Here is a 26,839-nt window from a genome sequence, read left to right on the forward strand (position 1 = left end):
CTGTGAGTTGCCAAGGGTCACCCCACGGGCCAGCGGCAGAGCCAGGCATAGACCCCAGTGCTCTACCTGTTAAACACCACTTCCCTCCCGGAGCCGGGAATAGACCCAACTCCTAGACCACTGCTCTAACCACTAGACCCTGCTCCCTCCCCTGGGCTCAGCCCTGAACACAACCCCAGCAGGAGGGGGCAGAGCCAGCAGCTGCCTCTTGGCGCCAGACAGCCGTACCTGGGTAGGGCACGCGGCCCTTGGTGACGAGCTCTGTCAGAAGGATGCCAAAGGACCACACGTCTGACTTGATGGTGAATTTCCCATAGAGAGCAGCCTCCGGGGCCGTCCACTTGATGGGGAACTTGGCACCTGCAGGGAGGTGGGGTAGATGAGAGGGGACGGGGGGAGGGGCAGAGACCACCACAGGGGGCAGGCTCCCCTGGGGCAGCATGCCCGCCGCCAGCTAGGGCGCAGGGCTCCTCAGGCCCGATGCCAGCGGGGGATCCGTGGCCTCTTCGCCTCCCCCAGCGTTAGCACGTGGGTGCTGCGGGAGGTCACTCTGCCCCATGGGGCAGAGGGGAGCCCAGCCACAAAGGGTCTATTGCCACTCCCACCCCTGGGCACAGGCCAAGAGCCCTGCCCACTCCCACCCACCTTGGCACCCCCTGCGCGCCTCTGCAGCCAGGCCCACCTTGGCGTGCTGTGTACTCATTATCCTCGATGAGGCGGGCCAGGCCGAAGTCCGCGATCTTACACACCAGGTTGTCAGCCACCAGGATGTTGGCAGCGCGCAAGTCCCGGTGGATGTAATTCATCCGCTCGATGTAGGCCATGCCGGCCGCGATCTGCAGGGAGGGGAGCGTGTGGTGAGAACGCGGTCACCCTGTGTAAGCCCCCATCCCCTGCCTCGCCCCCCACCCCCAGCCTGGCTGGGGGATGGGATGCAGACCCTCCCTCATCTCCTTGGGGTTAGTCCCAGCCCCTCCCCACCCAGGACGGGGGTGGGCTGGGCAAGTCGCAAGGAGCCCCCCTGCAGACGAGACCCGGCCAAATGTTGGATCTCCAGCCCTGGGAGGGGCTGGTGATTTCCGCTTCCTACCCCCACCAGGGCCCATCTCCTGGTACCTGGGCCGACATGTCCACCAGCTGGGGCAGCTTCAGGAACCGGCCATCTCCATCCTTCAGGAAATCCAGCAAGCTCCCTGGGGGAGAGGAGAGGGAGCATCAGGACATGAGCCTCCAGCTGTTCCCCCCTCCCCCAGCCCTGCTCCACCCCCGGCTAGAAGTCGCCGTGTTCTCCATCAAGTCCCTTGCCCTGGTGCAGATACAGCTGGGGCGAGGAAGGCAACTGGCCAACGCCTCCCCCCACCCCCCGGGCTGCGCCCGGCTCTCACCCTGGCTCATGAACTCGGTGACGATGTAGATGGGCTCCTCTGACACCACGGCGTAGAGCTGCACCAGCTTGTCGTGCCGGAGCCGCTTCATGATCTGGGCCTCCTCCAGGAAGGCCTCCGGGGACATGGTGCCCGGCTTCAGCGTCTTCACCGCCACCTTGGTGGTGCCGTTCCACGTGCCTGGAGCCAGCGGGAAGGCAGGGGACAGCGTCATGGTGCGCTCGCCCCGACCGGCGGTGGCAATGCAGGGAGGGTGTGGGGGCGGGTCAGTCACTGCCAGCTCCAGGGCGGGCGGTGGCGGTGGGGGAATGCCTCCAGGATGAAGAGCCCAGCAAAGAAGCCCTCGTCACTCCCAGGGCAGGTAGCAGACCCTGAGTCACTCTCACCCCTTCCCTGATGAGATCCCCAGATCAGCCCCCCTCCGTGGGATTGGCAGGAATGCTTGTGTCTCACTCCCCTCCCCCCTCACGGGACAGGCAGTGGGTGCCCATATCTCACCCCATTTCAGGGACAGGGGTCCGAAAGTCCCCCCTCCCCAGAGCCTCCCCCCAGGATGGCTCAGTGTAGAAGCCCCACATGGAATGGGTCAAATTCCCTTCCCGCATCCCCATATGGGCTGGAAAACTTCAGAGAGGCTTCCCTGAGGCCCCCTCCCCACATCTGATGGGCAGAGACCCTCACTCCTACCCCTACATGGATAATCAGAACCTGAGGGTCTGGTGGGGACCAGATGGAACCACCCTCCCCCACCCCCCAGGCCTCTCCCAGCCCTGCAATATCCAGGCTCTGGCCCCGTCCCCATCCTCCTGCTGCAACGTGCCCGCCTTACCCATCCACACGTCTCCGAAACATCCCATGCCAAGCTTCTTGTCCAAGCTTACGGACTCCCGCGTTATTTCCCAGGCGTCTTTAGACAGGCTCATAGTCTGGGGCTTCATATTGGGGCATACCCGGGTTAGTAGATGGCACAGACCGTCATTGAACTCTGCAGGGGATGGGATGACGGGGAGGAGGCGGGAGAGAGGAAGGGGGGAGTGGAGAATGGGATGAATTCGGCATGCACATGCACAAGGGCTGAGAGGCGGAGGAGGGGAGCCAGGCTCAGATTGATCGCCTGCCTTGGCACTGTGGCGAAGGCTGACTTGTCCACCAGCTGGAGCTCTTCACCTGTGGTCCCAGGATGCAACATGTAGGGTCATAGCAGAGGTTTGTTTGTCCTCCTAGGGCAGGGTCTCCCCTTGGGTACATGGGTCCGGCATGGATCCGCCCTGCAGCCCCGACCTCCCCAACAAGAGGACGGGTCACTTATGGCTGCCCAGATCCGACAGACGGCCCGCCCTCCAGACAGGTGCACAGAGAGGATTTACTGGCTGCCAGGTCTGGCTGCTTAGTGGGGCAGAGCCAGGAGCAAATGGCAGTGCCATGCGGCTGGCTTGGAGGCCAGGCTGAGGCGGGATTAATTGATTTGTTCCCTCCCTCTACAGATTTGCTGTCCCGGGCCCTAGAGCCAGCAGAGAGTGGTTAGACTCCGACAGAGCATCCCAGAGCAGGCGATCAGGAGCTCCCCACCCCCAGGGGAGGGGAGGCACTAGGCTGGATCCAAGGGCAACTCCCCTGCTGTTTAGCTGGAACAGGCCTGATGGCTTTCAGCAGCATTTTGACTTGAGCAACTTCCCATGTGCGCGAGCAAGATGTCTGTGCTGGAAAGAGTCTGGGGAGGGAAGCCCCCGCACACATCCACAGCAAGTAAATGGTGCCCCCGAATCCCCCGGCCTGGCCAGCCCAGCCCAGGGGTGAGAAGGGACTTCAAGCCCCATGGCTCAGTCAGTCCTGCTGAGATTGTGAACCAGGAGACCCTGCAGATGGCTCATGCCAATAGCAAGCCCTGTCTCTTCCTGCTGTGTCCCTGGGATGCCCTGGATGGATCCAGTCTTTGGTGTGCCTCCCCTCGCCCCGGCAGGGCGCAGGGCCTGGGGTTCTCCCCTCCTCTCCCGGCTCAGCCCCCCCGCTCGCCTGGAGAGTCCTACCCATCCACACTTCCCCAAACTGCCCATTGCCCAGCTTCTTGATCAGCTGCAGCGACTCTCGCGGGATCTCCCACACGTCTTTGGTTTTGACAGACAGGTCTGCCAGCTTGGGCATCCCCTTGTGGCACGGCACGGCCAGACGGCAGCACAGGCCCGCAGCTCGCTCTTGCGGACAGAGCCGAGGGGAGGAGGGAGCGAGAAGAAAAAGAGAGAGAGAGATGAGAGCACAGACAGAGAGACGAGGCCCTTGAGGGCAGGGAGAGAGAAACCACATTGCGCTGCCCTCGGGGGCAGCACAACCAAGCCCACACGGGGGTCACGCCGAGGCCCTGCTCACGGGGCAGCGTCACCATGCTGCAGGAGAAGCAGCGGAAGGTGGCAATGCTAGCCAAAGCGGAGGGCAGGAGCAAGGGACTCATTGTAGGCGATCCCCGGAGGAGTCAAGCCTGGGCTTTGCAATCGGGAGGCTCCCGACCCTGCCCTTGATCGCACGGCTCCTTGGGTGGGAGTCCTGGGGAGGAGCCCTCCGGAGCGCTGCCCTGGATGGGCCCGTTCTACCCGCCAGTTGGCCCTGCCCCACTCTGAGCCCGGCCTGACTCCCTGGGTGGCCCAGCCCCGAGCAGTGGGTTTCCCAGCCGTCCTGGACCTGGCATGTTGGTCAGCACCGAACGGCGACATCTACCTCACTGGTCTTACCCCCTCGGTCCGTGCATTGCTCCCACAGGCTGGCGTCTGTGATCGGTGCTGGGGTGGGGTTAGGGGGGGAAAAGCAGCAACCAAAGGAACCTCCCTCCCCTGTGTTGGGGCTTTGGCCAGCATGGGATGCTGGGGGGAGAAGGTGGGGGGGCGCTGCTAGACGAGGAGGGAGGCACGGTGGGAGGAGAGGGGCTGCGGTGTGCCAGCCAGGGCAAATTTAATTTGCAGCACAAGGAATTAGCAGAGGCCCGTCAACCTGGGCACAGGTTCCCCAAGGGCTCATCCCGCGCAGGAAGGAGAGATCTCCCGGAGCCCCTGCTCTGGGGCAAAGCCCCTGCTTCTCCAGCTGCCACTGGCTGGAATTTCCCTGGGCTCAGATTTGGGGGCTTCTCTCAAGGGCTGGGGAGAAGGAATCTTGTGAAGGCCAGGCCAGTGCATTTCATTGCAGCTGCTGGGCAGGGTGCAGAAAGGCCAACGGCATCTCCAAGACACGCAGCAGGCACCCTCCAGCTCTCCCCACTTTCCGAATTCGGTCTGGACAGGCCAGCGTCACGACTTCCGCCCTCAACCCCCCTAGGGCCTGGGGGGCACCAAGACTGAATGGAGCCAGGACTATGGCTGAGTAATGCTCTCAATGCCACGCTCCCTCTGGTGCCATCCCTGCCCGGCCCTGGCTTGTCCCCCCTTACCTATGTAATGCTGGACCAGCTCCTGGATGGTCTCGAACTGGGACCGCGTGGTGATGTAATAACCCCCGTTATCCAGCTTCCGGATCTTATAGTGCTTCACGTGGTCGCCCTTCGTCTCGTCCCAGTCCCGGATGGACAGGGAGTAGGCACCTGGGGAGGGACAGCAAAGTGGTCGGGCTGGAGACAGACACAGGCAGGGTGCCTGGAGGGGGTGGTGGGAGCAGCTAGTGGACACCAGCAGGGGGCACTGTGTGGTTATATGGGGGTTCAGAGGGGCGCTATTCCCCAGGCACGTGGGCTGGAAGCGCATCCCCACCTGCTGTCACGCCCGTTATTGGAGCTGTCTGGCTGCCGGCGGGGAGGCAGATGTGGGGAAACATCTAGGCCCCCGCTGCCCCTCCCAGAGTACCCCCCACACACACCCGGGATGCTGAGAGGCATGGCTGCTACCTTTGCTGGTCTCGCTCTCGCGGATGAGGAAGGTCCCTCGGGGGTTGCCGTGACACAGCAGCTGTCTCTCGGCGTCCTTTCGCCCCATCTTCCCAAAGTACCACCTGGCGCAGAGGGCAAGGAGAGGGAGGGTTAGTAACATGTCGGGGCACCTGGCAGCCACGGCTCGCATATGCCCCGCCTGCTGCGGGGACCCAGAAAGGGGAGGGATGGATTTGGGACTCTCTAACGAAGACAGAGGGCCAGGGGAAGGATGGTTATGGCCCAGCCCTGAGACTCAGAGAGCTGGGTTGGCTCCTGGCTTCCTGAGAGCCTTGGGAAGGTCACGGACTCTCCCAGAGCCTCAGTCTCCCATCTGTAAAATGGGGAGAACGCAACGTCTGTTCTCCCAGCCTCCGTCTCTCTAGTTAGACTGCAGCTTCTCTGGGGCAGGGTGCTCTCTTACTTCGTGTACGTACAGCGCCCTGCACAGTGGAGCCTTAATCTCGGCTGGGGCCTCTAGGTGCTATTGAAATGCACATCAGAATATGGTAGCTGGGTAGATGATGTACACACATGCACAGGAGGTACTGGGTGGGGAAGTATGTTTGAGACTTAGAACAAAAATCTGGGAGTCAGGACTCCTGGGTTCTGTTCTTGGCTCTGCCCCTCGGAGTGACCTTGGGCAAGTTGCTGAGGCCACATTGTTCAACGTTGGTCCCTGCCATTAAATATGAGTTCAGGTGGCCGATCACAGGATGGAAGCGTCAGCCTTTTAGCCTCTCTCTGTCCCAATTTTCCCCTTCTGCAAACTGGGAATAATAAACCTTACCTACCTTCCAGCAGGGCTGCAGGGGTGAATTTACTAATGGGTGCAATGCGCTTGGGGATCTGGGAGCAGAAGGTGCTACAGGAATATTTACCCAGGCTAAGCTAGGGGTAATCCACTCTCATGCTTCAGGGCTGATGTTACAGGGGTCAGGAAGGAAACACCCCTCCCACTTGCAGGTGAGGTGCATCATGGGAGATTCCACCTCCTGAAGCATCAGACACTGCTGGAAGCAAGTTACCACTGTGTGACCCAGCTGGTTTGATACGGAGAGGCAACTCCTAGAGCCGGGGTGCCTTGGTACAGATCGTGTGTGTGTGTGCGCGGGGGGGGGATTGGCTGGGGTCTGTATTGCCCCAAGGGTGCTGTGGGGGATGGAGTGTCTCCTGGACGTCCCTTTGTCACTGGCTCCCTCCTCTGTCCCCAGCCAGAACACCCGGTTCTGGCAGTCAAGTGGGCTCCGTTCCCCAGTCAGCCCAGTACTCACTCTTCTGCCTGGATGGAGTCCACTGGGGCCACGTAGTTGCTGGGAACGTAGCCCGTGGCCCCTGTGTTCAGGGACCTCGCCTCCCACCAGTCGCCCTCGCTGGGGAATCAAAGAGACGGAGTGAGAATCTGTGAGAAAGTCCCCTCCCCACTCCCGCAGGCACATAGCCCATCTTGGAGACCCCGCTGAGCCCCTCTGTCCCACTCCCATATCATGGGGCATCCAGCATGAATACCAGAGGTGGAGCCACTCCTCAGCTGCTCCCAGCCTGCCCCACCAGGGCCAGCCAGCTTAGACCTGGGAGCAAGGCTCAGGCTGGGCTTTGTCACCTCTGCCCCCCCACCCAGTCACCAGTGGGTTTAACTCGGCCTAGCTGGTTGGATGGGCTTGTGGTTCAAACGCCAACGGGCTGTGAAATCCCCCAGCCAAGCTGCTCTCGGAGCAGGGCCGCATGGGGCAGGGAGTTCCAGCCAGCAGCAGACCCGGGTGCGTTTGCACTTCGGGGAGTGGAGTCAGCGTTCCTGGAGGGGAGGGGCCCAGCCCTGAATGGGACACTCACGTATTGTTGATAATGTGGAATTTCTCCCCCTTCAGGAACGTCAGGTCATCCTCTGTCCGGGCTTCATAATCGTACAAGGCAATGAATAGGGTCACCCCCCCGCCTGCGAGACACGGGGACAAGGCAGTGAGGAATCTGCCAGGGGCAGGCTGCTGCGAGCTGCCACCATCACTCTGTGTATTAGTCAATGCTTGCGGTCACGTCGTGCCAGGCACTGCACAGACTGTCCCTGCCCTGAAGAGCTCACAGTCTGATAGATGCAGAGTGAGAGGGGAAACTGAGGCACAGTGCAGGGAAGTGACTGGGCCAGGTCACCCAGCAGGCCAGGGAATAGAACCCAGGTCTCCTGACTCCCAGCCCAGTGCTTTGTCCACTAGAGCTTTTGAGGGGCATTGGCCTTTCACCAGTGCTGCTGGGCATTTGTGCCACAGGGGAGAAGGAGTCTGGACACGGTTGGGAAGAGTTCTCACATGAGGAGGGGCTCTCAGCCTCTTCCATACCAGGCCTACCCCAGGACCTGGCTCCCATTGAGCAATACCGGAAGGGCAGATTAGTCGTTACCCCCTGGCACTGGACTGCGACCCACCAGCCCGCACAGAGACCTGAACTATTCCTAGGACAGAACGGCCCTCAGCCCAAAAGCTCATCCACCTCCACACAGCCACCCTGATTGGTGCCTGGAACCCTGGCAACCCTGCCCCATGCCCACACGAGTGCCGTCCTAGACTGTCCTACTGCAATGCCCTCTGGGCACCTATCCCACAGATCTCAGATTAGCTCCCAGCAGCCGTGGATTGTGGGAGATTTTGAAAGCCCAGGGGTGCACTGTGGGACAGCAGAGGGTGGTTTACAATCCATCGCTGGGCCTCAGCAGAATGGGGATGGGAAACAGGTTTCGCTGTACAAAGGAACCGAGAGTAGAATCATAGAATCATAGAATATCAGGGTTGGAAGGGACCCCTGAAGGTCATCTAGTCCAACCCCCTGCTCGAAGCAAGACAAAGCCCTGGCTGGGATGATTTAACTGGGAATTGGTCAAGCCTGACCTTAAAAACCTCTAAGGAAGGAGATTCTACCACCTCCCTAGGTAACGCATTCCAGTGTTTCACCACCCTCTTAGTGAAAAAGTTTTTCCTAATATCCAATCTAAACCTCCCCCACTGCAACTTGAGACCATTACTCCTCGTTCTGTCATCTGCTACCATTGAGAACAGTCTAGAGCCATCCTCTTTGGAACCCCCTTTCAGGTAGTTGAAAGCAGCTATCAAATCCCCCCTCATTCTTCTCTTCTGCAGGCTAAACAATCCCAGCTCCCTCAGCCTCTCCTCATAAGTCATGTGTTCTAGACCCCTAATCATTTTTGTTGCCCTTCGCTGGACTCTCTCCAATTTATCCACATCCTTCTTGTAGTGTGGGGCCCAAAACTGGATACAGTACTCCAGATGAGGCCTCACCAATGTCGAATACTCGGGCAAAGGGCCACAGCACCCGACCCTTAGTGCCCAGCACAACCCAAACCCTAGTGCAGTAGTGCCAGGATTCACACTGCCCCCTGCTGGGTGGAGCAGGACTCACATCCCAGTGGGTTAATTGCTGGGGAAGTATTCCCCCAGCAGCACAGCCCCAAGGCCCTGCCCCACTGCAGGGGCACCAAGGAGACTCACCTGTGATTCCCCCTCCACACACGTGCAAGGTGTTGCCGGGGTAGAGGCCGGGGCCCATGAAGGCAGGGGCGCCAGCGGTGCTGACAGGCGTGCTGTGGAAGTTGTTATAGTCAGGGATGCGGGTGAAGCTGCTGCTGAGATTCTGCTGGGTCGGGTCGGGGCCGTAGCAGGATTTCGATGCTGAGCTGGTCGTCCCATCAATGTTCTCCGTCTGGCCTTTATTCGACCCCTTCTCCTTGCAATACACACAGCCCATTCTGGGCAAAGCCTGCAGAGGGTGGAGAGAACGTGGGGGTCAAACACGGGGCGGCTGCTCAGGTCACGCTGGGACAAAAAGACCCTGCCCTTCCTCCAGGAACTCTGCTAGCCTGCGCCACGGGCTGTGCACCGCTGCCCATCAGTGACTCCTGCGCGCTGCTGGACCGGAACGGACCCATTGCACGGAGCGGAACAATGATCCTCCCAGCTCGGGAGCTTGACTGCTCCCTCCCCCAGCGCTGGCCGCAGCCCGGTGGGTCCATCCCCACAGCAGCCCACTCCCACCACAGCAGGACTGTGGTCCTTCCAATGCACCCTTCCCGCCCCAGCAGATGCACCCAGCCAGAGAGCCCCACCTTCCTGCCGCACTGCACGAGAGCGACGGTCCATGCAGTCGGGCCTCACCTGCCTCTTCCTTGCACATGGCTGCCCGTGCGGGCAACTTGATGCCTCTCCCACCTGGGAGTGCGAGTGTCTGGCTGAGTGTGACGGCACATGTGTGACCACACGGCTCCATGGGCGGGGGGGCGGGATATGGGGAGCTCACTAACTTCGCCTTCCTCCCCAGCTGTCAAACTCCACTTCCTTCTCTTGCCATCTGCCACATGCCGGTTGCCTGGCAATAAGGTCGGTGGGTCAAGCTGGAGGAGGAGGGGGACAGAGCTGTGCCCAGCTGCCAGGGGGTTAGGGAGGGCACAGGAGTCCAGCCAGCAGGGGCAGGGAGCTGGGCTGAGCTGGGCCAGACTGGGTGCCTTTAATCTATGAAGCTGGAGCTAATGGGCTGGGGGTCAGCTGGGGCAGAGGCTGGCGCCCAGGTACTCTAGTGACGGGCATGGCAGAGTGGGTAGAAATTCACTCCCCCCACCCCCCGGCCAGCCCTGATGGAGCCATGGCAAAGCAAGGTGGGGGATCCTGGTGGATTTCCCAGTAAGGCTGGTGAGATCCCTGCTGCTCGAGGCGAGCAGCTCCCAGGGTCCCGGCCCCTGCTATTCACTCTCTCTTCTGCGCGGACTACAGCAGAAGCCAGCTGCAGCATTTCTCCTATGAAGAGAAGGCGAAAGGCAGAGAAGGGCTGGTGCAAATCAGCACGGATGGCAGTTTGCACCAGCTGCGGATCCGGCCCAGGTCCCCCGCCGGAGGTGTTAGAGGGGCTCAGCTCCCTCCCACATAGGGCAGGAGCGAGGAGCGTGGACACAGCTGGAGCAGCAGTCAGACGTGGGGCGAACTCGTGCCTGGGGAAGGTGAGGTGGTGGGTGCGTTAGGAGAACCGTGCCAGGCCAGGACTGAGACCCATGGGCAGAGTCGGGCATGGGGAGCCTGGGACTGGCAGAGAAGGGCGTCAAGGGGATGCAGGCCAGAAGCGAGGCGCGTTGCTTGAACGACACAGATACTGACTTGGTTTCTACAGCGTCTGCAGGCTCAGCTGAGAGCCCATCCCTCCAGCCCCGGAAACAGGAAGAGCCCTGCGCAGCTGGGGTCAGGCTGCGGCTCCCAGCCTCTGTCAAGACAGGGGCTCCTCTGGTGCTGGGTGGCTGCCAAGGGCCTGCTCGGTTTTAACCACACGGGCTGGGCTGAGATCAGCACCAAGGCCTCGTCTACATCGGGGACGTTTCTGGAAAGTCTCCCCAGCGTGGCGAACGCAGGCCGGGCTCCTAGCACAGATGGGCCCTGTTCCACCCCCGGAGGGGGGTCTGGACTCTGCAGTGGGGTCCTCCGCTGGCTGGATCAGCCGGAAAGCAGCTTCAGAGGCAGGAGCTGGGCAGAGAGCTCCTTGGGCTAGTCGACACCCTGTGCCACGCGGGTAGCAATGCATGCCTCGGGCAGGGGCATGACCCAGGGTCAGCTCCAGAGACACTGCCTGCCTGGGGACACCCTGCCCCGCGGAACTCAGGAAGGGCCTTGCCATTCAGCTTCAACGGAAACAGGACCCGGCCCTTCTCCTGTGTCCAGCTGAGGTCTCCGGCTGTGGTGGTGCTGAAGGGGAAGCAGACTCTCGTGCTGGCTGTACCCGATAGCATGCAGCAGGCGTCCTGGCACCCACTGTACCCGGCATGGCCTGTTCCCTCCCCAGCCCAGCCACCGGCTGAGGTCTCCCGGAGAAAGACGTAGTGGGACCCGGTGGAGAAAGGCGCAGTGCTCCTGCCCATGTGACCGAGATGGGGTGGCCAGTCCTAGGGCCTTGATGGCATGGCTGACCGGGACCTGGCAGGAGGGATCCCTTTTGCTGGGGGGGGGGGGGCGCTGCTGGCTGGAGGGTGGGCTCCCTCTGGCTCTGGGCTGGATTGTTATTTTCCCTTCTTTCGAGGGGAGGGGGGGAAAAAGAGGGAGCATGACTGACACCCCCCCCCCAATCAGTCTCTTCTCCGAGAGCACAACTGCGCCGAACACGCTCAGAGAGCTCTGGAGGCAGAGCCAGGTAGCAGAGGCTGATGCCCTGAGTGGTGGACGCAGGCTGGCGTCTCTTAATGCAGAGCGACAGAGCCATCCCAGACAACTGCCCCCGGCAGCCCTGGGTGAGACGGACGGCAGAGCGTGGGGGCGGGGAGAGGAGGAGGAGGAGGAGGAAATACCAAGCCCGTTGAAAAGCCAGCGAGAAAGAAGAGACCAACTGTGAAATCCTGCCCACCGCACAGACTCAGGGCCCCGGCAGCAGCCCTCGCTGGCCAGCTCCCACCCTCTCAGCCATTGACCCGCTTGCTGGGACGCTCTGCAGCAGGCTCCAGCTAACTCCCCAGCCAGAGAGAGGGATGATAAATACCTCCTGCAGGGGCCGGAGGAGGCTGTGGGGCTGTCCGGTGCGCTAGGCTGTAGGGGCGCGGGGGGGCTGTACCTTTGGAGCCTGTCTGGACTTTGGTGGGTCCATGCAGATGCAGAACGTCGCAGGGAGCAACACACTGTGCTCTCCCTCTCGCAGCGGCTCTGCATTTGCTCTGCCCCTTAGTCGGGTAGGGAAGCCCAGGCTGCCAGCCCAGCTCTGCAAAAGGGGAAAACAACTCCCAGGGCACAAAACATCTTTCCTTTGACTCACCAATGTGACTGCCCCCCCCCCACCTCCCCTAACACACATTGACACTCACTGGGATGGCTCCTCAGGTCAGTTCAGCTGCTCCATGTTACCTGCCCGAGGAGAACCAACACCTGGAGGACACAAGAGAGATGGAGAGAGATGGTGAGATTCCTTAGGACAACTCTGCCCACAGCCACCTGCATGATCCAGCTGATGACCGGCCATCCCAGCAGGCCACCTCAGAGCAGGGCCTAACTCCGCACCCTTCACCAGCCCAGCCATGGGTCGTCCATTCCTAGCACTCGGACGGTAACGCCCCCGCCCCAGCCACTACGCTCCCCCGCTCCTGCCGCTCGGTTTACATGGCTGCAAGAAGGTGGGGACTCAGGCCTCCCCTGGGTTCTAGTCCCACCTCTGGGAGGGGAGCATGGTCTTGTGGATGAGCCCAATGGTCAGGACTCCTGGGTTCTTTTCCCAACCTTGTATCAGACTGGGAGTAAACCACTGTTCCCCTGAAATGGGGTTACAAACCCTCCCTTGCCACATCCATAAAGCACATGCTGCTCCTCAGCTGAGTGGTGCTGCAGAGAGCTGAGTGAGCCCTGCTTAGTGCGCTGACGGACACCCAATCCCTCTCGCAAGCCATTCCTGGGCAGGAACGCCTCCCCGGGACACCCTATCAAAGGCTGGTCCTGCTGTCATGGGCTAGGCGCTGGCTAGAGGCCGAGGGTGGAATTTTCAAAAGTACCTAATGGCTGTGATGCATCCAACTCCCCTAGGCTGTGAGAGTTGGGAGCCTCAGCCCTATTGAAATGCTCACCTTAGAGTGGTGTTTGGGGGTGGTATGGAGCCGGGGTGTCTCTTGGTGGCACTGGGGTAGTTTATGTTTAATAGGGTACAAAGTGGAATAAAGCATATCCAAGGGGAAAATGGGGTAAAAACCTTCGCAGGAAGTGGGGAAAGGCCAACAGAAATGCACACACACACACACAGGGACACACACACACACCACGGCACCCCTTTGCTGGGGTTCCCAGAACTGTGAATTACTGTCACAAAGGAGAGTTTTGCTATTGCTAAGCTGTGTGACAACCCACCGCCATGCCGGCTTGTCTGCCCTGCCAGCAAACTTGCCAGGACCCAGCCAATCCAAATCTGGCCTTGCTGGTAACAAATGGGGAGTCCCAACTCCCATGTTCCCTAGAGACACCCTCCCCCGCTCCTGTACACTCCCAGAAGTTATGATGTTTGTTGCTCCTTTAAAGAGACAATACACTGTGGCCTGTTAGCTGGGCTTAACATGCCCTTCCTTTCCATCATGGCACTGAATAGTAAAAGTAAAACAAGTTATTTAACAGCAGGACACAGGATCAAGTGATACCAAGTATAAGGAACAAAGACAGAAAGGGCTACAAGCAACCAAAAGTAACAATACTCTTCTAAAGACTAAAACTTAATCAGCTCAAGTTCTTGTTCCAGATAGTTTCCTTACTTACAGCAGCTTCTCCAGTGTGACTGGTTCTTCTAGCCAGGACCCACCCTTACAACATCCAAAGGCTGGTTTCTTTGATCACTCAAGAAATGGATGGCTTTTCCTCTCACCTTATCTTACCTAAGGCCAGTGACCCTCCTTCAAAAGGCAGGAAGATTTCCTGGGGATCCAGCCTCCATTCCCCCCGGAGATTGTTATGTGGTCCCTTTTTGCCCACTTGCTCTCCTGAGGACTTGCTTTACCTTGCATGTAAATGTACCCGCATGATCTCTGCCTGACGACCAGGCTGTCAGGACAAACAAATACGCATTCCTCTGTCTAGGGCAGGCTGGGTTATGCATTGCTTGTCAAACACAAAGACAATTTTCCAGATCATATTTATAACTCTTCATACATCCATACACACACCACGCAGTGCTTTCAGGACCAGTGTGTAACCACTTGGTATATGATACCTTACAGGAGACCTTGTGACCCAAGTCCAGTGCCCTCATTCTATTGCCCCCCACCCCAGGAGCAGGGACATGGCTAGCGTCCCGTCCCCCCCCAGACTCAGCAGCTGGGACAGAACAGTCCTCCCGAGCCAGCATGTTAGCTGCCATCTGCCTCGGTGTCTTGACTGAATTCCAGCCACAGGGCCGTCTCCCCGCATCCTCATCTCCTGACGACTGGGCTGTGAAATGACTTTCCATGGAGGGTGGCTGAGCACAATAGGAGCGAGAGACAATGGCCCCAGACATGCCCCAGCTCAAGGACACTCCATGCCTTTCACGGCAGCTTCAGGAGGCAGCGGATGGAAAGCCTTTCTTTGGGTCGGGACCAGCCGAGCCCCCCTGCCCCCCCAGGGCTCTTTAACCCTTTACAAGCTGGCCTTGCCCAGGCTGCCAGCCAACCAGATTCTTTAGCAGGAGGCCTGTGTGTCTGCAGCATCCAGCAGATGGCACAGGGACACCTTAGGAACTGCAGTGCTGCGGGCTGGGTGGATTGAAAGAGCCGCAAGAGAGAAGCAGAGAGAGATGGAGTTTCCCCAGGTGCAGTCTGTGGGAGCAGGGTCCCTTTAGGGGCTGAAATACACAGGATCCACACCCAGTGGCCCATTCCACAAAAGCCCCAACACACACACACACTGCAAACTCAGAGGGTGCAAAACAGAGTAATCCTCCTCCCCCCCGGCCTCGAGAGCTACACCTTAATCAGAGGCAGTATTCGTCTACAGTCATTATAGTAACAACTGGAATCTGACATGTTCCAAGCACTCAGTTCAAGGGCCCCACCCAAGCCCAGCCGCACAGGGCTGGTTTTGATGCAGTGAGGCAGCCCGTGTTCCTAAGGCATGAAGGGGGCCCTGGCGATGGCATGTTGGCCGTGGGGTGATGCTGATCGTACTGCATGGGAGCCAAGGCACAAGGACGATGTTTCAAAGATTCTGGGGTGTTAAACACAGGGTACCAGGCTTTGTGTACGCCGGGCAGCGGGGTTGTGCGGCCAGGGCATGGGGCTCAGGAGACCTGGTTCTCTTCCTGGCTCTGCCCTTGGCACATCACTTCCTCTGTTTCTCCTGCCCCCGTGCGTCTTGTCCGTGGAGAGCCTTTCTTGCCCTGTCTGTCTAGCACCTAGCACAATGGGGCCGGGATTTGCTTGGGGCCGCTAGGCACTTGGGGACTACAAATGTTAAATACCCTTGAAACGGGCATCGTCCTTTAACACCACAGGTCCTGAGTTCACTCCCCAGGACGATGGCCAGCGGAGTAGTCACCAGCCACACAAGCAGGTCAAACTTCTCCCCTGGCCGCTCTGCCAACGTGCTCCAGCCTTGGCCAGTTCTCACCCAAGATCGGCGACCCAAACAACCCTCGGCCCAGCACTGGAGCTGCCCACAAGGAGGAGCGTCAGGAAGAACCGCGCTATGTAACATCCTCAGCTTTCATGATCCAACTAGCCCAGCTGGGCGATGCCAGGGCTGAGGGTCCCCCACACCCTATTCCAAGCCCCAGAGCCACCCAGCCGCCCTCTTCACTGAAATCGGCGTCTCTGAATCCCTCACAGGGAGCAGCAGCCAACTAAGAACGGCAGAGGCATCCCCAGGCTGAGATCTTGGACTCTTTGGCATTAACCATCCATCTCCCCAGCTCCTCACCTGGGACCACGCATCAGCCGTCTGGTGAGGATCCACTCTCGGGGCCGGATGGATCCCTAGTGTCACCACACCAAGGCCGGGGAAGTGACATAGGATGGGGCAGTGACTATGGGGGTGGCTCTCCCCCCACTTACATGGTGAGTGCACTTCTCCATTCCCCAGCCCCTCCCCACGCGCTTTGCGTGTTCCCGATCTCTACAAAAAAGTCACCACCAATCAGCCTTACAGGAAGGAACTGAGAGCGACCCAGACTGTGCCCCAGGGAAGTCAGCAACACAAAATGAGAGTCTCCACACCGACTCGCTGCCCATGGTGTGTAATGATCCCATGGCCCCTTTCACAAGGCAGGGGCTGCCCTGGCAGAACTCCAGCCAAGCTGCTCCATGCTGCTAGGTCTGACCCTCACTTTCGTTTCCGGGCCTGAGTTGTTGCGCAGCATTGCTGCATGTGGTTAAACAACTGCCATGCTCCACCCTAGAGCTGGCTGCATTTCAATGATGAGCGAAGCAATCTCTTCCTGCCACCCCACCCGCTGCAGCTGGGTCCCAGTTCCAGCCCCTTGCGCTCTGCCCAACCTCAACCTACGCCAGCAACCTATTCCAGGATGATCCCACCGCGATTCCCAGGCACGCCCTCCCACGCCAGCTACCCCCCTGCCACCAGAAAGCCTCTCTGCGAGCTGCTTCCCCACTCTGCCAGGAACCCTCCCCAGTCCTTCCTCAAATTACTGCTCTCCCAGCCCTTAACGTGGTCCACTCACAAGTGCCACCCCTGGGAAACAGGAGCGCCAGAAGCTCCCTAGAAGTGTGGGGGGCCCACTGGCGCCCGGACCAAAGCCCCACCCCTGTTCTGCCCGAGGCCCCGCCCTCGTCCAGCTTCTTCCCGAGGCCCCTCCCCCTGCCCCTGAGGCCCCACCCACCGCTCACTCCTCTCCACTCCCGCCCCTGTGCTTGCCCTAAGGCAGGAAAAAAGTGGGAGGGCAAAAGTGATGGGGCCCATGGTCCCCTTGGCCCCCACACTGCTTACTGAAGCCGGCAGCTGAGGGGAAGCAGGAGCAGCTGACACGGCCCAGACTCTTATTCAAGCTTCTCCACTGCCCCTGAACACAAGGCCTAAACCCTGACCCCTCCCCAGCTCATGCCAACACGCTGGCTCCGCACGGTTCATTCCTACGGCCGGCCGGCAAGAGAAATACCCGCTCAGCCTCCGCTGACACTGCATCACCCTAACGGCATCAACGCTGGCTCTGCTGCTCGTGGAGGTGGAGTTAAGGCAGCGGAGAGGGGCAGTTATGTCCGCGGGAGCGAAATGTAAGTGTAGACACCTGCAGAGTTAGGTCAGCGTAAGCTGCCTAGCGTCAGCCCCACTCTGCAGCGCAGACCAGCCCTTGGGCTCGGTTGGCGGGGCCTCTCCAGGCTCTGAGCTTTGGGTTGACGGGTGCCATGACGTGCTCCTGCCCCCCGCCCATAGATTCTGGCCTTGCCCCGGCACCCCACTACAAATCCAGGCTGCCCGGGTTACCAGCCAGCCTGCGGATCCCACCCTGCTGGTGGGGGGCACAGGGCAGGCTCAGAGCTGTCCTCTCACGGGTGATGGGGGATCAGCCAGAGGTTACCACAGCCCTGAGGCCCGGGTCCTCTGCTCTCAAAGGCAGCGTTGGGGGCGTGGGGGGGGAGGTGCGTGTAGAGTCAGGCCTCCAGGCGAGCGGCTTGGAGCCCTTTCTTCCTGCCTGGGAGAAGGCATCCTGCCAGGGGAGCCCTGGGGGTGCCAAAGGGAGCAGCTCCCCAGCAGCACCGTGCCAACCACCCTCACCCTGGGGACTCACGGCTGAGCCCCGCCAGCGAGCTCCCAAAGCTCAGCAGATCTCGGGCTGGTTCCTGACGACCCTCTGATGGACCATCTAGCTTCCGAAGACCGCAGCTCAACCACCTCCTGCGGAAAGGGAGGCAGATAACGGCGAGGGGCTTTCTGAACCCACCTGCTCTTCCCTGGCACTGCCCTCAGCTTACCTATTGGCCCAGACGCATCCCAGCACAACTAGGAGGCAGGGAGCCCACCCCGCTCGGTAATCTGCCTCTGGCCCTACAGTGGGGAGAGAGGGGGACCAGGCCAGAACTGTGGGGCGGGAGGGAGAGGAAAGAGAAGCACAAGCATCAGATGATTTAGTTGGGATTGGTCCTGCTTTGAGCAGGGGGTTGGACTAGATGACCTCCTGAGGTCCCTTCCAACCCTGATAGTCTATGATCAGGGAGCACAAGTGGCCCCATGAGAGGAAGGGAAGGGTCGGTGCGGGAGGTCTGGCCATGGGGAGGGACTGCCAAGGGAGAGCAGGCCCAGGGCACGAGCTCTGGGGAAGGGAAGGAGATTGGACATGTATGGGGGGGCAAAGCGGCCCAGGGAGCAGGAGGGGATGGCAGGGGGCAGGCTGCGGTAAGTCTTAGGCATGCGTTTTGGAGACAGTGGGGCAGGCCCAGGGCACAGTCTCTGGGGCAGGGAGGACCAGCCAGGTGTGAGCAGAGGGCACACTCTTGGCAAAGGGGCGAGGAAGGAGATGCAGGCCCTGGACACGGCCTCCGAGGAACCAGCCCCTGTTTTGGACCCCCCTTCCCCCACTGCAGCATATTTCTGTGACCCAGGAAGAATTTCCCAGTTATGTCCCCACAGTCATTGCTGTCTTCTTCCTCCCCTAGCTATGCCCTTGCCCCCCTCCCATGCCAGACAAAGAGAGGGCCATGCAGGGCCAGCTGGGGAACGAGATCCTACAGGCAGGGACACTTCAGAGCAGGAGGCAAGGAAAACACCGGGGGGGGAGCAGGGGTGCCAGCCATCAAAGCCCATGTGGGATGCTTGTTCGCTGGGTTACTCATCCACACAGTCCAAGCTGCTCCCAGCCTCCTCACCGTGGCACAGAGGTGGGACAATACTGGAATCTGGCAGTAGTGCCAGCCGGGAGGGAGAAGCCCCGAACAAGCGGAAAGGCCTTGCCTTCAAGAGAGGTGGTGAGGGGCACAGCTCAGCCCCCCGACTCCAGGCCATGAACTCTAAAAGCTGGGAACAGAGGAGAGGTACCTAGGCCAGGCTCTGCCATGCTGCTCTGGGCGCCTCACAATCCTGGGTGTATCTATCCTCAGAACACCACTGTAAGGGAGGAGTCGTACCGATGGCACCGAGACTGAGTGACTTGTCCAAGATCATGGAAGAAATCTGGTGTGAATCAGGGATTTGAACCTAGGTACTCCCAAGCCCCAGGCTGCACCTCTAACCACTAGACCATCTTCCCGCCCACAGGCAGGGAAGCAGACTTCTCCCTAGCGTGGCCAACTTCTGAAGATCATGCTCCTGCTCCCAACAGAGAACCTGCCCCCAACCCAGTGCAGCCAGGCCTCAGCTGACGTGACATGGCAAGAGGAGGGTGGCCTTTGGGGTCTGAGTCTCCATTGCCTTGCCCCGCGCAGTCACTCATCCCTTCGTTCAGGGGATGTAAAGAACCATCCCCCACTTAAGGGCTCAGCCACAGCCAGCTGCCACATTTGGAGAGACAACCCATTGCCCACCTCTAGAACATTTCAACAGCAGCCCCTGTCGTACGAGGCATGGGGCAAAATACAACCGCCACCTCTTAACGGGGTCCAATCCGGCCCTCCTTGGCTAGGACAGGAGCTGCAGAGCAGTGTGGAGGGGGGGAACATGGTGCGGCTGCAATGTGGAAGTGGGCCTGAATCAAATGACCTGGAGCCAAACGATCAATTGGAGCGAGAGCCATGGGAACCGTTACAGCGATAGCCTCAAGGAGTTCAAGCTATGTGGCTTAACAGAGAGCCGGTTAAGGAGTGGGGAACCAAAGATTTGATAAGGGGCTCTCCTGTCTGACAAGATAGAGTGGCTGGAAGTTGAAGGCAGCCAGACTGAGATGGGAAATAAGGCACCCGTGGTTTAACAGTGCAGGTTTCTAACCACTGGCACGGCTTTCCAAGGGTGGATTCGCCATCGCTAGCCATTTTTAAACCAGGATGGGACGTTTGTCTAAAAGATCTGCTCTCATTCAAGCAGGAATCCATTCAGGGCAGTCCTCTGGCTTGTGTTACGGCAGAGGTCAGACTCCATGACCCCAGGGCTCTGTTCCAGCCTCGGATTTGATCAAACACCCCCTGTTTGAGATTCGGGGAAATTCACTGGTGAAAATGTGGGGCTCCCCCGCCAAGCACAGAGAACATCCCTTGTGGTGGAGGCGGGCGCTAAACACACACAGCTGACCAGGCAGGACTTACCCCTGTGGTCGTGCTCACAGATAGCACCTCTCTCTGCAGCTCGGTTCAGCCCCTGGCTCGGGTCACCCAGCTGAGCATCCAATGAAGTGAGCTGTAGCTCACGAAAGCTTATGCTCAAATAAATTGGTTAGTCTCTAAGGTGCCACGAGTCCTCGTTTTCTTTTTGCGAATACAGACTAACACAGCTGCTACTCTGTCAGCTGAGGCAGGAACCTTCCCTGTCCCCGTGGTGCAGCAGCATTGGGAAGCCCCCAGAAGTACCCGCCGGTTTATTCCGGCTCCCACTTCTGCACGCCCGGGGCGGCTGGCTGCCCAGCTTGTTCTCAGAACGGAAGGGGAAGGGGCGGCGTGGCTAACCGGCGGGACACGGCGAGAGGCTGAACCTGCAGCGGGGGTTATGGGGAGCCTGCTCCTCGCACGGGATGTTCCCGGGCAGGGGAAGCAAGAAGGGAGGTGCTGAAATTTCTTTCTTCCCCATCAGAACGCTCCCTGCATGGCTGCCTACAGAGGGGCTGGGGCTGCGTTTTGGCAGAAAGGGCCGTCTCGCAGGTTGGGCTGAACTCTTCTGGCCCGGCCTACATGAGGCTTCCCTCCCCCAAAGCACTTACGCCACCGATAGCCTTCCAGCACTCTTCGGTGTGCACGCTCCCCCTCTCCGTTATCTTAGTGGTCAAAAGCCTCCCTTGTACTGGGTCTCGACCAGTGCAAAACCACCTGTGCTGGATACTGGCTGGGAGGAGCTCCTGCCTCACCAGGAGGCTGCTGGAAGCGAGCCCAGAGAGAAGGGGGCGAACAGCAACACACGGGGCATGACGCTCCAATATCCCGGCACCTGGCCCTCCAGAGCGTTACTGTTGGCTGTATTACAGGAGTGCCTAGAGACACCAACTGAGATCGGGGCCCACTGAGCTCGGGCTGCACTGGGCACATATCAAGAGACAATCCCTGCCCTCGAGAGCTTATGATCTAGACAGACAAGGGGCGAGAGGGGAAACTGAGGCACACAGAGGGGTTGTGACTTGTCCAAGTTGACCCAGCAGGGCCATGTCAGAGCTGGGAAGAGAACCCAGGTTTCCCAAGTGGATCAGGCATCGGACTGGGACTAGGCCGTGAATAGTAGTAGTGAGACGGGACATGTCTGTATTGCCCCAGGAACCCAGAATGGCTTTGTGGAGAGTACACCGACAGGCCCACTGAAATGCAGCCCCTTCTGTGGTGGAGGATGGCAGCCACCTGCCCACAGTCCAGCACTGCCGGGAGGGAGAGTTCAGGGCAAGGGTACCATGCAAAGCCCCTATGAGAAGGGCCGGGGTCTTTAGCAGACAAGGCCTGGGTTCCCGAGGGCACGGCCCCAAAGGGCTCATGCCGAGCACTGTTCAGCCTTCCTCCTTGCAGGGTGGGTGAGTTACCTCTGAACCTGCCACCTGAGTAATCCCAAGCTCGAAGCTACCCTGTGTTACGGACAAGAGGAGCCCCTAGCTCCTGCACACCATGCAGAGAGGGTGTCTCGGTACAGGGGGACATGAGCCTCAGCATCTCTGCCCCATTAGCCTCATGCTCTCCAGCCAGCTCCCCAATAAGATGGGGGGGCTCATTCCCTCCTCTGTATATTACCCCACTTCTCCATGGCAGCAGCTTGGAGGATTTTTTTGGGGGGAGGCAAGAGAGACCAGGCAGCTCCCCAGCAAGATGTTCTCAGAGGCAGCAATTACAGAGGCAGAAAGCTGGGGGGGTGGGAAGAGAGCGCCCCCCTTATCAGCCCCCACCCCAGTCCATAGTGTCTGGACTAAGATGCAGGGAATTGTTATAGTAAAGGCCCATCCTGTGCTGGGGGAAGAGGCCTGTGCCCCCCGCCCACCCCACCCCCAGCCCATCCTGCTCCTGCCACTGCCCTGGGCCCCCTACCCACAGCTGGTGAAAGTCCCCACTGCCAAGGCGGTGCCCCCACCCAGCCCGCCATGAATATGCCAGAGAGAGCCAGTCCCAGGAGCCGCACAAGGGCCGCTATTGAGCCAGCTAGTGCACCGTGAAGATGCTATCTGTCCTCACGTGCCCGCCCCCAGCTGAGCCAGTGTGGGGCTGGCCCGCTGCCAGACCCACTGCACAGGAGCACCCATTGTTAGGGAGGGCCCCTCTGGGGCAAGCCGGCTGGATTCCCCCCCCCCCCCAGTGTTCAGTTCCGGCAGCTGAGCCGGGCAGGGGAAGCTGGTCTCCCCACCTGTCAGGGGCACAGTGAGACGGAACGGCTGAGAAGAGGAACAAGAAACTGGTTGTGGTTGGGCCATGAAAAAGCTGGTGAAAGAAATCCTTGCATGGAGCATTGCAAGCAGCAGCTCCAGTGTCCCAGCCTCTCCTGCCACAGCCCCCCCAGCCCCTTCCCCTCACCCGCCACAGTCCCAGGCCCTTCCCCTCGCCCACCACAGCCCCCCCAGGCCCTCCTCCACCACCCGAGGGCAACCAGAGCTCGACCTCCCCACTGCGGCCCCCTATCAGCATCCTCTCCTCAGAGGCTTCACGCAGCCGGGGTAGGACAGGGCTTCGGTCACTGGGCAGGAATGAAACCTGCACCCATTCCTCCGTGCCCGCTGCAGACGGCTGCCTGTCATGCCAGCCCCGGACTGGTCTGCTCCCCCGCACCTGGCCAGCGGGGGGTGTCTGAATGCCATGGGCCTTTCATTGCAGCGCAGACATCGATGTGTCCACATGGGAGCCGGAGGCAGCAGACATACCCATGCTAGCTCTGAATAAGCTAGTGCACTAAAAAGTGCCCTCATCTGAAATCCTGGGGCCTACTTGGGCTGCTAGCCCGTCCCGTCCCTCACGCTGCCATGGGCTAGGACAGGTACCCGAGCTGGAAATCCCACCTCCAGCTCCACTGCAGATGTACCCAGGGTGTCTGTTCAGTGCCCAGCACAGGGGGCCCTGATCTCAGCTATAACCCCCCCCCCCCCCCGACACACTATCTTCAACACTGTAGAGCCTCCAGTACCTACCTCTGGTGTTTCTAAGGTGCCCACTACCATAGGATCCGAGCGACAGCCCTATTCCAGGGCAGAATGATGGGATGAAATAACGTACACAACGGGGACCGGTCGGTTATACAGCCAGACGGATCCAAGAGTGCTTTGCAGGCAGCGGGGCAGACTCTGCTCTGTGTCACACAAGCAATGGGTTCCCTGTGGGTCCCAGTCCTTAGAGGGCTTTGCTCCCCCACGGGTGAGCCGCCTCCACCATCCTGTTCTAGTGACCTCACCCAATGGTGGGAAGGGTAGAATTATTTCCCCATTTGGGCCCTCAGGTAGTTACCTCTGCCCATACGGGGCCAGGTATAGAGCCCCTCTGTGGGGAAGGGGCCAGGAGCTCTCTTATAGGACCTTTGTTTCAGATCTGATTGGTAAGACTCTGACTTGTAAGGGCAGAGGAGCATCCTACTCGGGCACTGGTCCAGGAGAGACCGGAGGAAGGGGCGTGCTGTGGGCTGAGTGACTAACACTTCCTCAATGACATCAGTTTCCACTTGGAGACCTCCCAGCCCAGGGATAACCAGCCCAATGCCATGTAGCTTGAGAGCTGCCGAGAGCGACCGCAACAAGCAGGATAGTTCATCTGTGTGCCGACAAAGATGGTGCCCCCTTTGAAGCCATCCCCACACCTTTTCTGGCTTTCTCTGTGGCCGAGCCCGCTTGTTCACATCTTCCCTTTTAAATCACGTATCCCTCCGACTGCCCCCTTACCATCTGTGCTCGCGCACCCTACCCCACTGCTTAGGGCCTCAGGTCAGGCACCCCACCCACACTGCACCTTACACCAAGAGAGTGGTATCCCCCTATGCCACATGCATTGCAAGGATCACGCCATTAGCCTCAGGGTACCAGGACTGGAAACAGACCAGAGAGTTTCCTGCACATTGGCCCGGAGCAAGCTATGCCCAGTTGCTCTCTCACCTTTCTGGGCCAGAAGCATCTTGCTTGCCAGAGGATCTGGAGCAGGATGCTGGTGAAAGCATCTCAGCGTGGCTGGTAAATAGCCTATCAAGGCTTCTTTTTCTGCCTGGGCTCAGGATGATTTCAGGTTCTGATACTTTGCAAATTGCCAGGCTCAGAAACTCCTGCTGAGCCCTGTTGGGCTCTTGCACACCGGTTGGGCCCGGTTCTTGCTAAGCAGCCCCCTGGCTCTCAGACACATTTGTGGGCTGGGCAGGGAAATCGCGCCTCCCACTTGGAAAGCAACACATGATGGCTGGAAAATAAATGAGATCCTCCTCCCCCAGCCGTCACTGTGAGGAGAAGAGAAGGGAGGGCCCTGTTGCCCTGTGGCATCATGCTGACGGATGGGGATGGCTATGCATGGAGGATGCCGCACTCCAGTCCTGCCGTGCCATAGAAGAGCACACCCCATAGAGACACATCTTGCAGGGAGGAAGAAATCATTCCTCGGACTCCTCCTCTGCCGAGTGCTGTGGCTGACAGCGTATCCTGCCATCACGGCCCCTCCACGCACTGCTAATCCCACTGCCAGCGGCTGGGCTTGCCCAGTAATTAAAGGAAATAGTAACTGGAATCCTATCAAAAGCACCAGAAGGCTAAAAATAGCCAGCACCGGAGCCTATTGTTCGCGCTGCAGCCATGACGGGAGGAGGGCCTGACTTCCACACACCCTCCAACATGCTCCCCTTTGAGAGATCCCAGCAGGCCTGTTGGCCCCGGCAGGGGCTGCATAGCCATGGTAGGTCATGGGCACAGCCTCTGCACAATGGCCGGGGAAGGGCTGCTCAGCCTAGGGCTGCAGTAACCACAAAGAGGCAATCCGGGGCTTTGGCTAATCATCATGCACCCAGCTCCCCGCAAGTGCAGCATGCCAGGGGCTTCCAGGCCAAGGAAGACAAGGCTGGTGCTTTGCCTTCCTCCCCATCCCAAGGGCAACCAAGTGGGACGGCTCAAGGGATGGGAGGCAGAGCCTTTCAGCTCTGGGTCACTGATTGAAACCCAGTTCAGCTGTCACTATCAGCTGGCACTGCTGGGTAACTGCTCAGTGGCATGTGAGAGACAAGTGGGCAGGTCTCACTCCAGTTCCCAGTGGAAGCCAGAGCCCCCCGGTGAGATGTGCCATCCCAGTGAGCCACCAAGCAGAAGGCAGCTCCTGTGCTGGCTCAACCGGCACAAGCCTTTGGCAACATGACCTAGAGGGGTGAGAGTAGAGAGTTCACCCTCCAGCCCATCCAGCTCTGGGCCTCAGGGCCACGCCTGCCACCTGCACCAGCAGCTTGGCCATTCGTCCAGGGATCTGCCCTGAGACGCACCTGTCACATCACCACCGCCACCTAGCACCACTGCTGGACTTGACCCAGTCAGGCGGACATGAAAAGCCCTGCGTAGTCCATCACCGGTCCAGTCCCACTGATCTCTTCACTTTGATTATTTTATTAATTGGGAAAAGCTGTCCTGAGCCCCGCAGCGAAAAGGCAGAGCACAGGGGAATTAAGAAGCTACAGTTCAATCAGAGAAGAAGAGCGCTGATCACTGGGGAAGAGACCCTGCCCCCCCTCCCTACACACACACACACACTCTGCAGTGGGCTGCCCACAGCACACCCAGTTGTGTTCCATCCTTGAGCCACTTCTTGGAATACAGCTCCAAACTGCAGCAGGGTAAACTCAGCCGTTCTGCCTTATATGGTAGATAACTTGAGTACCACGCATTGTAAGAGGCTGTCTTTTGAATGACATCTTAAAAATAGAGGTCTTGTCTGCCCTGCATGGATTTTAAAATCCTGGTGTCCTTAATTTGATTTCTCCTCCACTTATTACCATGCAACATATAGCTGCTGTCCTCCACCCCAGAGATAGCTGCATGGTATGGATGCTGAATATTCTGCTTAGTTCATGGCATGTTCTGAGATGAACAGCACTATCTTTAAACATTTCAGTGTAGCCACATGGTTTGGAGGGGGAAATAAGGACATTTTCTCCCTGTAATTTAAAAAGAGGCACTGGTAGGCTAACAGCATAATATAGCTGTTAAAAAACCTCATATTTCATCTGCTACATTACCAGTAATGACACCTCCAACAATGAAAGTAGCCTAGTGACTTTCAGGTTTCTTTATAGTAAATTTCTAGTCAGTCAGTTTCCTTTTCCAGTTCTCATGCATTGGACTTGGTTTTTCATTACTACAGATAAGGCTAAAGTATCCATTTAACTCCAACTCCGATGCCTAACACACTCTTGGCAAAAAGCACATCTGTTAAAGAATCATCATTCCCCCTTCCTTCAATTAAGGTATGAGAACCTGCCTCTGAAACCTCCAGGGTGACCCTCCATTAAAGCAGGGCTGGTCACACACAACATTCCTAACATATCAAAGGTAACATACAAGCAAGAAACAAAATCCAAAAGCCTTAAAAGATGTATGAACCTAAACTTCCTGACAGTGTCTCTTTAAGAGAGGATCTAGCAGAGTGACTTTTAGACCTTGACATGGTGCGGACTCCAAAAACTTAAACCGAAAGTTGGGAACCCACAATCAGGGCACCCACAGACACTGTCAAAATAACTTGGCATAAGTGACTTCCTCAAATCAGTTGCAGAATTAGGACAAGAACTCAGGAGTCCTGATTACCAGTCCCCAGCTTGAACCCCTGGAATCAATAAAACAAATGCTTTTCTCAGTGATGTTGGTCTAGGCACAGCGTGACGTCACCAAAAGTCAGTGGAGTGGCTCCAAATTGACACCAGTGGACTGGGTACTCCTGGGTTCTAATCTCAGCTCTGACGCTGACTTACTAGGTGACACTGGACAGGTTACTGCAAATCCGTGCCTCAGTTTCCCCATCTGCTGGGTTAATGATGCTCTGGAGTGCTGTGAGCATTACTTAATGCTTACTCCAGTTAGGAAGCTAACTGGGTGTTTGCAG

At 58.8% G+C, this 26,839-nt stretch overlaps 1 protein-coding gene across 4 annotated transcripts in view; it reads right to left on the reverse strand.

Moving 5' to 3' along the window:
• The window catches only part of FGR (FGR proto-oncogene, Src family tyrosine kinase), a 45,538-nt gene that overhangs the window by 3,178 nt on the left and 15,521 nt on the right, over positions 1–26,839 (reverse strand). For 3 of the 4 annotated variants that reach the window (XM_084609626.1, XM_084609625.1, XM_084609624.1), the window contains exons 2-12: positions 12,101–12,161; positions 8,766–9,033; positions 7,102–7,204; positions 6,543–6,641; positions 5,248–5,351; positions 4,798–4,947; positions 3,413–3,577; positions 1,386–1,565; positions 1,117–1,193; positions 683–836; positions 229–360 (exon numbers count right to left, since the gene is read on the reverse strand). In XM_084609626.1, coding sequence (XP_084465752.1) covers positions 229–360; positions 683–836; positions 1,117–1,193; positions 1,386–1,565; positions 3,413–3,577; positions 4,798–4,947; positions 5,248–5,351; positions 6,543–6,641; positions 7,102–7,204; positions 8,766–9,021 — 1,420 coding nt within the window. In that variant the 5' untranslated portion in view covers positions 9,022–9,033; positions 12,101–12,161. Of the gene's footprint in view, positions 1–228; positions 361–682; positions 837–1,116; positions 1,194–1,385; positions 1,566–2,214; positions 2,371–3,412; positions 3,578–4,797; positions 4,948–5,247; positions 5,352–6,542; positions 6,642–7,101; positions 7,205–8,765; positions 9,034–12,100; positions 12,162–26,839 lie in introns of all 4 variants that reach the window. The other variant, XM_084609627.1, reaches the window with a different exon arrangement.

The sequence above is a fragment of the Lepidochelys olivacea genome, assembly GCF_965140295.1.
Source record: "Lepidochelys olivacea isolate rLepOli2 genome assembly, chromosome: 19".
NCBI lineage: Eukaryota > Metazoa > Chordata > Testudines > Cheloniidae > Lepidochelys > Lepidochelys olivacea.